Source organism: Nanorana parkeri, unplaced genomic scaffold, assembly GCF_000935625.1.
Source record: "Nanorana parkeri isolate BGI_ZX_2015 unplaced genomic scaffold, ASM93562v1 scaffold535, whole genome shotgun sequence".
In the NCBI taxonomy this organism is placed as follows: domain Eukaryota; kingdom Metazoa; phylum Chordata; class Amphibia; order Anura; family Dicroglossidae; genus Nanorana; species Nanorana parkeri.
Genome location: NW_017306803.1, coordinates 584,246 through 600,685, shown reverse-complemented (window position 1 = coordinate 600,685; position 16,440 = coordinate 584,246). Strand labels below are relative to the sequence as shown.

The window sequence follows — 16,440 nt, the reverse complement described above, 5'->3', positions numbered from 1 at the left end:
GTGCTGTGGGTAATCGAACTCCAGTATTGGTTCGCTCACCTCCCGATCTACTGAGCCGACATGTGACAGTCTCATTGTCACAGGTCGGCTAGAACTATGAGGTGAGTGAAAAGCACTCACCTCATAGTTCTCCTTTAAGTCCTTCACAATAATATAGATTTTAATTCATGCTGGGTGCCAGCCTATATAGATGCCAGGAAATCAGCCAGCAGGGGGCTGTGCCATGGCTGGACATCATTTGCCAATCAAGTGTTATTGTGAAGGACCTTTGTCTTTGGAGCCATGTAATTGTGCTTTAACATGCATCTAAAGGTGGCCATACACTTTACAACCATCGCAAGACCTTGCGATGGTTGTAAAGTAATTAAAAAAACGTACGATCTGCCCATCTTAGACAGGCAGATCGTACTTGCGATCATCGCAAGCCCGCCCCCCTGAGGGGCCGGCTTCCGATGACTGCAATGCGCACACCGGCCCGTTCGCCATTTGTTTCCCCAGCATCATTCAAACCAGCCGAAAATCGTACGATTTTCAGCTGTTTTTCTAGCATGCTCCTTAGACAAAAGACGTGCGACCGTACAGTAGAAACGGTCGCACGTCTTCATTCACACTGCACGGTTCTCGTACGATCGTGGGATTTCTTGCGATTCTCGTACGAGAATCGTGGAGTGTATGGGCACCTTAAGGCTGGGCACACACCTTACAACCATCGCAAGACTTTTGTCTTGCGATGGTTGTAAAGTACTTAAAAAAACATACGATCTTCCTATCTTGGACAGGCAGATCGTACTTGCGATAATCGCAAGCCGCGCCCCCCTGAGGGGCGGGCTTCCGATAACCGCAATGCCGAACGGACAGTGTGCGCTTGCGCACACCGGCCCGTACGGCTTTTATCGTACGAACATGCTACACACCCGCCGAACATAGTACGATGCTCGGCATGTTTTCGAACATGTTCGTAAGTTAAAAGTCGTGCGACCTTACAGTAGTAGAGGTCGCACGGCTTCCACACACCTTACGATAATCGTACGATCGCGGGATTTCCCGCGATTATCGTACGATTATCGCATGGTGTGTGGGGACCTTTATGGTTTTTTTTTAACTTATTCTGATGTGTTTTGATGTATTCTAAATGTCTGCATTTAGTGGACTTGTATAGAAAACTGCAGGTCAGTGTGCTCAGAATACAGCATTCAAGAATTTTCCATAACATAATACATCATATTAATGGGAATAGGTTCTGTTGAAAACAGCGTCCATGCATTTTGCCTGCAGTGAAATACAAGTGTGTGATAACGGTGTTTAGTGAGAATTAGCTCTAACTGCTAAAAGCTAGCCTCTGATTTTAATTTCAATTGTTTTTCATCCAGCATCAAACTTATATTGCTTGCCTTAAAATCGATGCCAGCCAGCTCCTAGGTATATATTGTAAAAGGATGGGCACGCATGCACTTTTTCTACAAATCACTCACTGTCACAATCATTTCTAATTATACTATGTAGATAGGGGGCATTGTCACAGAAGTAGAACTGCTTACAACTCCATAATTGTTCATGGGGGATTTCATTGCATAGTAGTCAGTTATTGCATGCGTACGTAGCTGTGTCCTTAGAGCATTTTTAGCTATCCTGTAGAACAATTTTAAAGCTATGATGAGATAGGCTTTCGCAGTTCCTCCATGGAAATGGTTGTTTGGTCAGGATTGTCACCTGTTTTCAGAAGCAATTCAGCTGGAAGCAAGAAACTTACAAATCATTCTGACCACTTGGTATCCCTAAACATACACTATATTGCCAAATTATTGGATTCAGGTGTTCCAATCACCTCCATGGCCACAGGTGTATAAAATTAAGCACCTAGGCACACATGCTGGTTCTACAAACATTTGTGAAAGAATGGTTCGCTCTCAGGAGCTCAGTGAATTCAAGGCCTTCTCGTCCAACATCAGTACCTGGCCACAAATGCGCTTCTGACACAACGGTCAAACATTCTCATAGACACACTCCTAAACCTTGTGGACAGCCTTCCCAGAAGAGATGAAGCTGTTATAGTGGCAAAGGGTGGGTCACCTCAATATTGAACCCTATGGATTAAGACTGGGATGCCATTAAAGTGCATGTGTGTGTAAAGGCAGGCGTCCCAATACTTTTGGCAATAAAGTGTATTTCTAATCTGCCTAATAATAAAGACAGAAACTGTCAAAACATGCAAAAAACAGATAATACATTTTCTTCTATGGATTGCTCATTTCATTCATTACATACAGTAAATATTTTTTTCAGTTTTCTGCTATTTTCTTTATAGTTATCTGTATAGGTTTTTAGCCATTATTTCCAAACACAAGAAAAGTGTTTGAAGTTTGTTACGTTTCTCTGTAGGTCTCTGGAAGAGTACACAGGCTAAATTATAGATCTGAGATGATTGTAGTGTAGCTTATTCCCACTTGTGCTTCACTTATTACTGTAAAAGAGCCCTGCTCTCTCTTTCATTAGATGACAAATTATAGTCACTCTTAACTGCCAAGGAGATCTGCAACACTTTTGAAAACAATGCTTCTGGCCTGCTTTAGATAAAGATATAAAAAGACGCAACGCATTTGACACATACAGACATACAGAACAGGTCTCATACAGTTACAGCAAACTATCTGTTTCCCTGGCAGTCTACCAGTGTCAGATAATGATGCAAAAGAAAGGAGGGAATCTGATTGATGTGGAATCCCCTGCCAAAAGTGTATTCTTTTATAAAGGGGCCTTTCAAAGGAGGCAATGGGCTCATCTTCACTACTGACTGGCTAAACGCCTGGAAACCAGTTGTCTTTCAACACAGCTGACTAGCCTGCTTGAGTGTTATTTGAGCAAGAAGAAAAATGTATTCACATCTTGAGAGGTTGCAACAAACGGGTGCCCGTCATGCTATATTTTATGTATTTATTTCATTTCCTAGCAATTACTTTTTTTTGCACTTTACATAGACCATCATGCCATGTTCTAGAAAGTATCAAATATTATTTCAGGGTAGATATAAAAATACAATTTAATCCACTTACTGATTCATCTTTTAATGTATTTATACATGGATATGGCAAAAGTCATCCTAATGTGTTTTAACAACCTTCTGTATCCCAATGTACAGCAGGACGGGAGAGGGAGGGTTGGCATTGTCCAATCATGGGCTTGTCCAATCACAAGTCCTATACCAGGCGGAATTTCTCAAGTGCAAAGTAGTCTGCAGAAAGGTCTCAGTGCATGACCTGGTTGTACTGTGCGCCAGGAGTATTTGGATCATAGGACTGGCTAAATAAAATGACACAGCTTTATAGATAAAAATGTAAACAATTAATTCAACTGTTGGCCCGGAATTTAGGTTTAAAGTGCACAATAGTAATGTTATGCACTGAACTTAATGTAAAGCTAAACTCTAAGCAGATATGCAAGATGCTATGAATGCAGGCCTGTAATCATTAAAATAAAATTAAATGTATTTTTTCAATGCAAACAGTGTAAGTACTTGTATTTGACCTGATATAAGCCAAGTATCAGTCCCTGTATGACAGGGTTGGAGTGTGAGAGGTGGTAGCAGCACAATGTTCCAATCCGTTAATGTGCTGTCAAGAAACATGCTAGTAGAAGCAGAGAGCAGAGTGACAGAGAGATGAACCTACCACCATGTTGATTCACCTTTCAATGTCCAGTAAAATGCTGGGGCAGGTTCAGGGCAACCTGGGCTCAGAGGAAGTGGTTTGAATGGTTCTGGCCATCATACTGAGGAAATCTAGTGACAGAATGGTACTGCAAGGGAAATCTCTGAAATATAGCTCAATAGTGCAGCAAAAGTTGATTTGTTGTTTTATCTTGTAATGGGCTAATCATTTTTATTATATTTTTGGCTGGAGTTGTGCTTTAAGTTTAAAAGTGTCTCTGCTTCCCACATAAAAAATACAGACCTGTCTTCCTGCTGATAAGATAGTTGGGTTTTTGCACATTTTGCAAAGAAAGCTGAACTTCATTTCACTTTGCATCGTAGCCAAACATTGGATGTTTATTTTAAATCATAGCTCAAGATTTTGCTTATTACGGCTGTTGTCTTAAAGCACTGAAACATGGAGTAGAGACTACTTAATCCTTCGGCTGCCAAGCTTATGCTAAAACCTTACTCCTGAACATTTCTTATGAGTCATTGAGGAAGTGCCAGCCAGTTAATCCTTTTTCTCTCAGTTGAAGCAGCTAACTGTTATTAAGCCCATTCCACTAGGGTTTCTACACATCTTTGATTTTACAATGGCTTTGATCATGGCTGATCTGAAAATGAAAGTCTGCTGCAAAGAGTTCATGGGAAGAAAGCCCACCAATAAAAAATAGGATCTCCCAGAGAAGACAAATGTTCATATATTATTATTTATATAGTGCCTTCACATTATAACACATCACAATTGGATGTAGTATGAATGTACCTCTGACATTCCCCTTTTAAAATAGAAAAAGAGATTGAGGATACAGAGTCCTCAATCTCTTTCTCTGCAGCCCCTGTTATAAATGAACAGGAATCCTCTATACTGAGAGTTCCTGTTCATTCGTATCATGTGGATATAGTGTGTTTACTATGCCCACAATCATGAATGAACAGGAGGTGATGTAGATCACTTCCCATTTATTCATAATTGAGGACACAGTAAACATACTCTGTCCTCAATTATTTACAAACATTGAGTGTTTGTACCCGCTCTCCTTCCTGACACGCTGTCACAGGAGGCTGAGCGAGCGGTGCGGGAGGAGAGCTCAGCCTCCTGTGACAGCACTGGCTGTTTCCCCCCACACCGCCGCTCTCCTGGTCTGTTACAGGAGGCTGAGCAGTGCGGGGAGGAGAGACGCCGGCCACTCACAGCGCTCTCCTCCTGCACCGCTTGGCCTCCTGTGACAGTTTCTCTCCTCCCCGCTAGGACACCAAGCAGCGCCCAGCGGTGGAGGAGAGATAGAACGGAAGTACCACTATTTCGACCAAAAAATTGCACTTTCTGCATTTTGCCAAAAGTGCAATTTTCGGCCGATATGTTTCGGCGGACGCTATATCGGTGCATCCCTAGAATTTTTTTTATTTAAGATACCCTCAGACCAGAGATGACAGTCCATAATCTGGTAGCTTGTTTCCAGTGATCTCTTGGCTTTGTGAAAACTGTCTAAAATGTTGGAAAACTTGTTCCAATCACTATTATTCTCTGCTGATATAAGTGGTGCTGGCAGATCTCCTCTGCATGCATATAACCAAAAGCATACAGCAAAGCAGAATGTTCCAGTTTATTGGCCTACGGCCAGAACCTGATACCTGAGAGCTGTTTGATTATGCACACATGATCAATAGCTCTCATAGGTTACAGAGGTTACATATAACTAAGGAATAAGGCATCCCTGAAGATGTGTGTTCAAAGGGAGTTCTTGAAAAAATTAGTATTCAAAGACAGATTGAGAGAGTGAGAATGGGCATTCCAGAGTGAAGGTAGCAGATGAGAAATCTTGGATGGAGGTGTTGGCAGTAGTAATAAGCAATAATGACAAGTGACCATACTAATCATCGTTATATATGGTCCACTAGTAAAGGTGAGCTCCTATTGTTTTGGAGAATAGGGTCGGTGCCCGCAGCCTCAGGACAAACCCCGCCCCCTCCCCATCTGCCACTGCGGGGAGAATGGGGTGTCCGCAGCTTTAGGACAAGCCCTGCCGACTCCCCATCTGCCACTGCGGGCCTCGCGGGGAGAATGGGGTCGGTGCCCGCGGCCTCAGGACAAGCCCCACCCCCTCTCCATTGGCCACTGCCGTGTTGACAGAACACCGGCCTCGCGGGGAGAATGGGGTGCCCGCAGCCGCCACACAAGTTATAAGCTACTCGTCGGGCTCCGGCGTCCTCTCATCACAGACGAGAGGACGAGTGGATTTTTCAAGCCCTGATTATTGGTGTAGGTGGGGGCCTCACGTTTTGAGTTTCGCCTAAGGCCTCACAAAGTCTAGAGCCGCCTCTGCACTACACTATATATAATATTATACTTTTTTTACACAAGAGATTGGAAACAGGGCAATAATAAGTTGGAGAAGCATAGAGGGCTGGCTTTTTAATAAAAGGTGCTATCCAAGTATGCTTTAAACAATAGGGGTAGATACCAGACAATTAAGGACAAAGAAACAAGGTGTGAGACAGTAGGATCTAATAAGAAGAGGTGTAGAAGGAGAAGGCTTAATCTTCTGTTGCTGAGGGTTTGATGTCATAAATACATGGAGGAGGCAAAAAGACAACAAAAATCCTCTTAAATCCTCTTTTCTTAACCCCTGTTTGAGCATATCAAGTCACTCATTTTATTAATTATAGATATTTATATAGCACCAACAATTTATGCCGTACTTTACATATTGTACATTCACAGCAGTCCCCGCCCTGGAGGAGCTTACAATTTAAGTTCCCTATCTCCCATACATACAGGTTATACACACAAGGGCCAATTTAGACATTGACAATAAATCTACCAGCATTTCTGTGAAGTGTGGAAGGAAACCCAAGCACAGGGAAAACACGTAGTTCTGTCAATCTTGGTGACAAAAGTGTGTTGCCTTTTTCTTATACAAAACTCTGGATGCTTTCAATAATTCCCACAGGAACAGAAACAGCATGCGGAGGCTCCTAATTCCCTTCCACAGGTGCAGAGGGTTGAAGCAGGTTATTTAAAATCTCATGAACTGATTGTACCCACTGCATCTGCAGAAGGTCTGTTAGTACTCTTTTAAAGGCAATTTTGCAATAAAGTTTGTCTCTGTTATTAACTTAGACCTTAATATGCTTTTTGTCTTTTCAGAATTTGTATGTTTACTGTTAGAAGATCGTACATTTTCTGTGTGAGATCAATAATGTATCTTTTTTTCAGTAATAGATTTGGCTTCTTCTACAAAATCTCTGTTGATTCATTCTTGCTGACATCGAAAATAGTTTTTACTTCCACTTACTTAAAAATTTAGGGTACTTTTTTTGTTATATAGTAAAAAATAAAAACCCCAGTGGTGAATAAAAGCCACCAAAAGAAAGCTCTATCTGTCCCCAAAAAATGGTATGAAAATCGTTTCAGTAAAGCGTTGCATGACGGAATAAACATCAGTCAAAGTACGGCAGCGCTGAATACTGAAAAATGGCCTGGCCAGGAAGGGGGTGAAACACTATGGCCTTCAAGTGGTTAATTCATCGATATTCAGTATATTAGTTTTACTTAAAAGGTTCTGAAAATCATAAAGGAACATCACAAAAAGCAGTTGAGTTACCTTGCAAACAAAAAGGACTGTGGGTACTTGCTGAAAATAATAGAGTTATAAATATGCACAATGGGATGCCAACTATATCCAGATAAAACAATGTTTAACAAACCACGTTTCGCCAGCCACTCTTGAAGGGCCATGCGGCTGGAAACTTTGCATATAGTTGATAACATAAAACATTGCACAGTTCATAGCTGTTAGACCTTTTTTAGAGCTGTAAGGCATTCTTTCAATATCCAGTCATCTACCAGCACCTGACTGTTAGTCTCCACGATAGACAGCATTAGAAACATTACTGAGCTTAGTCAATGATTAAGCACTTGGCCCAATAGAACTGACCTGACACTCAAGCACTCTATGTGCTTACAGCTCAAGCTTGCAGTTTCTCAACTGTTATGCACATAATAATGTCATGCTTTGTGGATGATCAGAGGGATATTATCCCCTGTGGCTCCTCCCCTGGTTGCTACACAAAAGGTAATGTAGGGAGGTGAGGGGTGGAGGAGCTTGAACAGCATAGACAGTAATCAGACACCCTCAGAAGAGGTGGGGGCTATGATGTGCAAGGAGGGAGGGAGCTCTGCTAGGGAATTGACACTTTCTGGGGTGTCAATGCCCTAGCAAGTTCAGAGGCACGTTATACGTAAAAAAATGGTTTATGGATGAAGAACGCTGCAAGTAAGAATTTTAAATACTTATATTGTATGTGTTTTACCTGCAAATGTCTCTAAGCCTGTAGATTATTAGACTACTACAAGGGTTGTGGAACATCTGGGGCAGCTGTCCTGGGTTTTCCTGCAGGTGCTCTTGATCTCAGGCCTGTGATCACTGAACAGTAGGGGTACCTTGGGGCAACAGTACTCATTATCTAGTGTGCAATGTCCTCTTCATGAAGCATAATGAAAACACAAGCGAAGAGGCCAACAGCCAGGGAGAAGTTCTGGGGCTTGTCTTTTATGCTGCACCTTCAGATGAGCCCATTGTCTTTTACCTTGCTCTAAGTGAGATAGTGTTTTTCTCTCATTAAATTACCCTTTCAACACAATGCCTGAGCCCTCTTGCTTGTGTTTTCTCTGTGCCACTTCGGATCATCCCTTATTTCAGAAGAGCTGCTGAACCAGTGTGTGTTCCTTATTGATGATTACAAATGGACTTTATGAACTGAGGGGCAGATTGGGTCTTACCAGGGCTGTCCCTACCCTGTATGCCGCCTGACGCCATAGAGGCATTGGATGCGGTGGGACGGGAGGCTGTGGGACCAGACAGAGACTCTGTCTGGTCCCGCGCAGCTCACTGATGCCATTGGTTGCCAGGAGCTTGGTGGGGCGCCAGCCAGAGCATCCTCCTCAGCTCTCTGGCAACCAATGACGTCTGTGAGTTGGGCGAGAAGCCAGATAGAGCAGACCGAGCATCATAGGTTGCTAACAGCATCTTTTAGATGCTGCCCTGGGTCTTACATTGTATGTGCGCTCATTTTATGTAATTTTTTCATAAAGCATAATGTCTAATATAGGAGGGAAAGGAGGGAGGCTGGATTTTTCTTCTAACACAAGTGAATAGCAAATAAAGTAAGTGAAAATTGCTCCCCATTGAGATTTAAGGGCATACAAGGGTAGTGATGCAAGTAGATAAACAGTAGAGGGGGAGAGAAAACTAGTGAAGGACGGAATCATAAAGTCATAGCAATTCAATTAGTAGTTGGAAGAGAAAGGCTCCACATGGGTGGGGGCAGTCCAAAGGAAGTGAACAGAATACAAAATTCACCAATACTCAACCATGCTAGCTAGCTAGTTAGCAAACAGAAAGTAACTATTATTTGTTTCTAAAATTTGGATTGAAAAGGATATTCAGTGGCATACATTTGCAGACATATGCTCATACATATGATACAGTTAAGTTATGCATGCATTGGTTAAGGTATGTGCTTTATACATTGCCATCTTTGTATAATTTTTGCTGAAAATGGTGGAAGATGCTAGCATTTGTTTTATCACCCGTTATTGAAGATAATAATACCATACAATTCAAATTATATTGTTGCTATTGGTAGTGATCACATGGAATCAGAATCAGTCCTGTTATATAACACATTATTACTTATGTTGTGGCCATAACCAGCATTTTGGAAAAGTCCTTATGTTATAAATTCTGTATTATTAAGAAAGCCCAGCACTAGGTCTGCACTTGCTGACTATTCCTGCAGACTGAGTATCCTGATGGCACCATCTCTACTTGAAGCATATATAGTGTGTGTCTGTAAACAAATAAAATAAATATATATATTCCGAGCATCATAGGTTGCTAACAGCATCTTTTAGATGCTGCCCTGGGTCTTACATTGTATGTGCGCTCATTTTATGTAATTTTTTCATAAAGCATAATGTCTAATATAGGAGGGAAAGGAGGGAGGCTGGATTTTTCTTCTAACACAAGTGAATAGCAAATAAAGTAAGTGAAAATTGCTCCCCATTGAGATTTAAGGGCATACAAGGGTAGTGATGCAAGTAGATAAACAGTAGAGGGGGAGAGAAAACTAGTGAAGGACGGAATCATAAAGTCATAGCAATTCAATTAGTAGTTGGAAGAGAAAGGCTCCACATGGGTGGGGGCAGTCCAAAGGAAGTGAACAGAATACAAAATTCACCAATACTCAACCATGCTAGCTAGCTAGTTAGCAAACAGAAAGTAACTATTATTTGTTTCTAAAATTTGGATTGAAAAGGATATTCAGTGGCATACATTTGCAGACATATGCTCATACATATGATACAGTTAAGTTATGCATGCATTGGTTAAGGTATGTGCTTTATACATTGCCATCTTTGTATAATTTTTGCTGAAAATGGTGGAAGATGCTAGCATTTGTTTTATCACCCGTTATTGAAGATAATAATACCATACAATTCAAATTATATTGTTGCTATTGGTAGTGATCACATGGAATCAGAATCAGTCCTGTTATATAACACATTATTACTTATGTTGTGGCCATAACCAGCATTTTGGAAAAGTCCTTATGTTATAAATTCTGTATTATTAAGAAAGCCCAGCACTAGGTCTGCACTTGCTGACTATTCCTGCAGACTGAGTATCCTGATGGCACCATCTCTACTTGAAGCATATATAGTGTGTGTCTGTAAACATATAAAATAAATATATATATATTTATTATTTTTTTATCTATCTATCTATCTATCTATCTATCTATCTATCTATCTATCGATCTATCTAGAGATAGATCGATAGATAGATAGATAGATACTGCTGCTACTGCTAATACTGCTATTCACAGTCCAGCATTAGACCGGCTGTCTCAAACCCTGGAGTGCCAGACTCCCACTCACCACCTGCTGACTGCAAGAGGGTTAATTTGAAACATTTGTATGTAGCATTTTATATTTATCTTAGTAAGAAATAAAAACATTTTTTTTAAATGACATTTCTTACTTCTAAATAGATTTCATAATTTCGTAAATAAAACAAATAGATAGGAAATCACTCAAAACAGAACACAACATGCAGTACTCAAAATACATAAAAATTTCAAGTACAATTTCATCCAGCCCTTACCTCCTCCTTCACAGCAGTATGGGTATTACCTGTAGTTAGTACAAATGAGATTAATATCATGTCACTGTATTGTGGTATATGTTTTCTCTGCCTTGTCTTATGTGCTGGTCTACATTTGTCATTGCAGTGTCAGTGAAAAATCAACCATGGCTCAGTCTTCTGATTCAGCTGTTGGAGTTACAGATCCTGAGGATAACACTCCAAACATGATTGTCTACAGAAAAGTAAGGCTTTCGTTTTCTTTCCTTTTACTCTCTGCTGAAAATTATCAAAAATTTGTAATATTATATATGATACTAAACACAACAGAAAACAATATTTGTAATGGGTTCAAATACATTTCTTTACCTACCAAAATATGTGTACCTTCTTATAGCTAGGATTTAAATTCACACACTTTGGCCAAACTACATAGCTGGGACAACACTTTTTTTTTTTGCAGCTTTTGTTTTTTTTGTCACCTGTTGGCTCATTGGAGAAGCAATCAGATCTGTGATGATAATGTTGTTTCATTGTTCAGTAAAGAGACAGTTAATATATTTTTCAGCCAAAAAAATGGGCTGAAAATCTCGGCTTATACTCGAGTATATACGGTAAATAACGGTGTAATTTGCCAAGCTATGCAGTGTGGCCATGTATGTAATCATGAATACTGTCTTTTGTCACATAAAAGAGTTCATATATATGTTATTTCAGTCAAGTATTTGTTTGGTTGGAGGTCCACTTTAAATACTAAGCTGACCTAAAACTGATATTTCACAAGTGGTGAATCACATCATGGCTTCTTATTTTGTTAAGGATTCAGGCAGCAAGGTATTCCCCCAATGGCACCTGCATTTACCCCTGTCCCCTCCTCAATGCAGCTGTATCAAAACAAAGATGAGAGTCTCATTTCCAATGCTTCTTTCTCTAAGATAAAAGGTAATGGGGGGTGCTGAAAAAGGAAATGTTTGCTAAAATGTTTAATTGTCCATATCAATGATTGTTGGATTCTTAATGGCTACTATATTGGCACCCTGTTCCTTTATGAGTCTTGGGTAATTCTAAAGTGAGAAATTAATTTTGTATTAATTTTGAGGTTACTCTCTAATATGTTTAATCCAGCCTTTTTTTCAGTTGGGTATTCCAAATCAATGCCCAATGGGGCCATTAACACATAGGATATGTGAGAGTATTCAATCAGAGTTTGATAAATCCTAATGAGGTGTTGGTCAAAATGTGTGTTTGTCCTTGGATATTTGCACTTCTCCTGTAATTTCAAACTGTTTACTATGCCCATGACCTGTTTTCAAGGACATTTTTATTTAAGCATTAGTTTTGTGGTTTGGTTTAACCTTGTCACATAATTTGGTGCAATTTCCTTTGACTTTTTGTTTTGCTTTTGATGTGCTTACTTTTTCCTTTTTAGACTTTATAATACTATTATGCTTTATTATACTGCTATACTAATATGCTTTATAATATATACCTATTGACTTATTTGAACTCAAGTTTGTATTCAATGTTTGTGTTGACTAGATTGTAAGTCAGTAAATGATTGAATATGACACTGAACAGTATTGTATATGTTATGATAGACAGACAAGAAGCTATCAAATTATTTACTCATTATCGGGACATATTTCAATCTTAAAGCATTTTTCAATGTCAAATCAAGGACTTGGCATGTGTAGTAAATCTTTGTTTTTCCTGTAATTGTGACAGTTTACATGGGCACATCAGTATACACCATACATAATATAAATGTCAGCATGCACTGTAGTGCCCTATTTTCTCTTCAGTGAAGTGTTCACTCTTGAAGGGGGGGGGGGGGGGGGGTGTGTGCGTGTATGTATGTGTGCAGTGCAACCCTTAACAACTTCATGACTAGGGGTATTTGGTGCCTCACTGGTAGCTGAATCTTTTAGTAGCTTCTTGTTTCTGTGAGGGAATCCTGCAAGATATAAAAAAATAAAACCAGCAATTGAGATTTTCATGGAAAATAACTTGTGATAAGGAAACAGGCAATTCCATCACTGGTACCGATAGCCTCTTAATTTCTTCTGTCCAAATAAAGATCAGGGGAATGTTTTAAAACAAGGAGCTTCTGAAACTATTGGTATTTTGTTCATGTGTCTTCATTAGCTACATTGGGCTGAATGTCATCACAAATTATGTAGGAAAGAATGTGAGGAGCTCCTGTTGCATCATGAGAACAAATATATTTTTCCTGATACAGATCCTTTAACCTACAACTTGCTATGGAGAAGGAGTAGTCAGAAGCAAGAGATGACTTTCAAATCTCATGCTGGTGTGAATGCCTGAATCACAGACACCATAGACATTTCTTTTAGTTGTCGTAATGTTATAAAGGGAGGTATTATGGGTTTAGATATGCAACCATTTAAAATACTGCTTGGGTAGTGTTTAGTGATTTAAATAGCTTTCTAGAAATTATTTATTGGAGGTCCTTAGAGATGAAGCTGACCAACTGCCCATAACTCCCACTGATTAAAAAAAGATCTATAGCTGGAATGAGCAGTGCCATCACTTAATGGCCCCTGATGAATCACTGCTAGTGTGTTAGTATTATTAGATTAAAAGCTCTGTTGACAGTTTGATAAACTTTTATGTTTATGCTCAACAACAGGCAGCCTGTTATGCAGCTTAGTACATCATCGCTATAATAAACTATGCCTTGAACAGGGGAGTTGCTTCACTATTTAAAGCATAGACTGCTTGGCCAATTACACATTGGTATACAAAAAACGAGAACCGGGGAAAAGAGGGGAAAGGTTCAAGCACAATATATTCGAGTATGGAGTGTGGGTCCCCTAGAAATTTATATGAAAGAAAAACGATTCCCCTAACAGGGGATCCCACCATTCCTTCAAACAATGATGTAGATAACAACAATATTGCAAATAATGTGTATATTTAATAAATTTTGAAAAAGCTAAAAATCATTCTCTGTATGAGGCACTACATTAATGGCATAACATAACAGACAAAGACATATAAACATACAATTGACTGCATCCCGCCTATTGGTATAAGAGGTGGGTGTATAGATAGATCTTCATCCATAAAAACACATGTCATAAAAAAGGGGGAAAGGTTGGTATATTACGGCTTGGGGAATGAATACTGAAGATGACAATCGTTCAGATGTATGGAATGGTTCCCAAGTGAAAAATAGATGAATCACCCTCGATCGAAAAAGAGGGAACCGATTATATCAGCAATTTGATACAGAAAGACGATATGATCCAAGCAACAGCCAGGGAGACCAGCGAAATCCTTGAAACGGTAATCTAGTCAGTAACTTTTGAACTCTTATTTATGGATGTCTATTCGTCTTGGCTTTGTATTTGCTTTTTATGCTTATCTTTGTGGTATTTATTTGTCTGCTTTCTTCAATGAAACCTCTTTGTAAAACAAAACATTGTGTGGCACAGCTGTCACATCTAGGGGCCCATATATAAAGCTGATAGCTGATATATCTACTCTTCACTATACACAGCAGAGTTACTTCATATTGCAGCCTTTATTTTACTTCTCATTCACAAAATGCAGGAATTGGAGTGGAGCCTGAAGTATGTCATGGAGTCCTCATTGCTTAAAGAAGAACTTTACTCATATCTTCAAAATAACAATAAAGACACCTTTAGAAATATTTAGTATTGACAATCTACACACTTCTAGATAATTGCTGGCATTTTATTATTTTTCTCATCTGTAATCTCACAAGATCTCAGGGAAAAGGCAATTTCCTCCCATGAGATGATGGAATGGTCACATGTCCTAGTCACATCTTCCAGAGTTCCAGGTAGTAAAGGGAGATATATTAATCTGCCCGTAGTTAAAATGGACACTGAGGAATGGGGATGAAAAGAAAAATAAGGTATGCAAAGAATAAAAAGTTGGCAAATGTTCCAGAAGTATCTGTTTTGTAGATTGTCATTACAAAACATTTTTAAACGTGTGTTTGTTGTAATTTTTTAAATAAGGGTGAGGCCACAAATTTTTTTGTGCATTGTAAACAATTAGAAATATCTCTATTATAAGATCCCAGGTTTGCTCAGAAGTTAATAACAGCGTAATAGTCATTAGCTAACTTTTGTTACAGTTTTGCTTGTAACGTTACCGGCACAGTAAATCAAAATGCAATATAAAAAATAATATGAGAAAAAAAAACACTTAAAATAGCTATCAGCATCTTAACAAATGCATATATTAGTCCCGGCGGCAAAAAATCAGAGCAGACAGAGCCAGGAATAGTTTTCAAAGCAGGGATTTAGGTCTCTTTCTCACTGGTTGCCTGTAATGGGCTCTAGAACTGTCCTTGCACAGATGGCAGCATTTTAACTACATGGCAGAGATGACAGCCTAGGAGAATGTAAACATCGAGGAGATAGGTTAACTGCAGGGTGTTGATTGAATTCAAATGACATTGAAGTGTTGATCTAACACATGGTGGTTCTTGGATAGTATGTGGTAGAATTAAATGGGCTACTATCCATTAATAATAAAAGTAGAATTAAACACTGGCAGCAAGCAGTAGATAGATGCAAAAACATAAAAAAATAAAGTTACCAAAAAGGTAAATACTTACCTGTGTCTCCGCCGCTCTCTCCGTCTGAAGATCTGAAGATTCTCAGACCGCATGAAGGATCATGGGGCGGACACATGCGCAGTAGAGATCTTTGGCCGGGGGAAGAGGCGAGACACAATGTAAGTCAATGCAGGCAGCCGGGAGTGTGCACGTCGGACAGACACCGTGGGACACAGAAGACACAGCATTCACCGCTGGATCAGAGATCGGCACCAGCGCTGGAGAGACTCCTGAAAACTACTGGAAAGAAGAAGCTGATTGGATCAAGAGGCATAATTTAAAGTAAGTCCTTAAAGCAGCATGGGGGGGTGGCGGGGGGGTTGTGACTTTATTGTCACTTTAAGGGTTTATTTAGTAAATTAGTGCAAAGAGCAATCATTTGCTTTAGCACAAAATAACTAATTTGGGATTGTATTGAAAAAGTTTAGGAAATCTGTTATTAAAATTGGTTACTGGTTGGGTTGCAGGGGATGGTGCAAAATACATAATATTTGCTTGTTGCTTTGTCTAAGCCAATTCACTTCCTAAAGTTCCAAATGTTCTATTGTCAGTACTGCAGACTTCCTGTGAAATGGGATCTTACTGAATACACCTATTACCTAGCCCTGTTGCAAATCTATATCTACATTATCTTTGCACTCACTGTGGAGAACTATGGTGGGACTCTGGGAATTAGCCAACAAATGCCAACACAAAAGGTGAAACTTTTTGCTAACATTGGTGTGTTCAGTTAATCTATTGTAGTTGCCCTAAAACTGGCCATACACTGATCGATTTTTAACTGTTTCTTGCTGAATTGGAGAAGATCCGATCCATGGGTGGCCCTCGGGTGGCCGACTTTTGTTGAAGGAACCACATGTAAAATTGTCAGCAAAACCGTGACTGCAGCCAGTCAGCTATATGTCCAGCCTAATAATTAAAATGTAAAATGAAGTTGCAGTGTAGAACAGAGCAGAGCAGATGTATAAAAATAGGTAGATGTTAAT

At 39.6% G+C, this 16,440-nt stretch overlaps 1 protein-coding gene across 2 annotated transcripts in view; it reads left to right on the top strand.

Annotated features, from left to right (window-relative positions):
* LOC108791224 (regulator of G-protein signaling 6) overlaps positions 1 to 16,440 on the top strand; it is a 267,130-nt gene that overhangs the window by 25,991 nt on the left and 224,699 nt on the right. For both annotated transcript variants that reach the window (XM_018561640.1, XM_018561639.1), the window contains exon 2: positions 10,988 to 11,084. In XM_018561640.1, coding sequence (XP_018417142.1) covers positions 11,007 to 11,084 — 78 coding nt within the window. In that variant the 5' untranslated portion in view covers positions 10,988 to 11,006. The remainder of the gene's footprint in view (positions 1 to 10,987; positions 11,085 to 16,440) is intronic.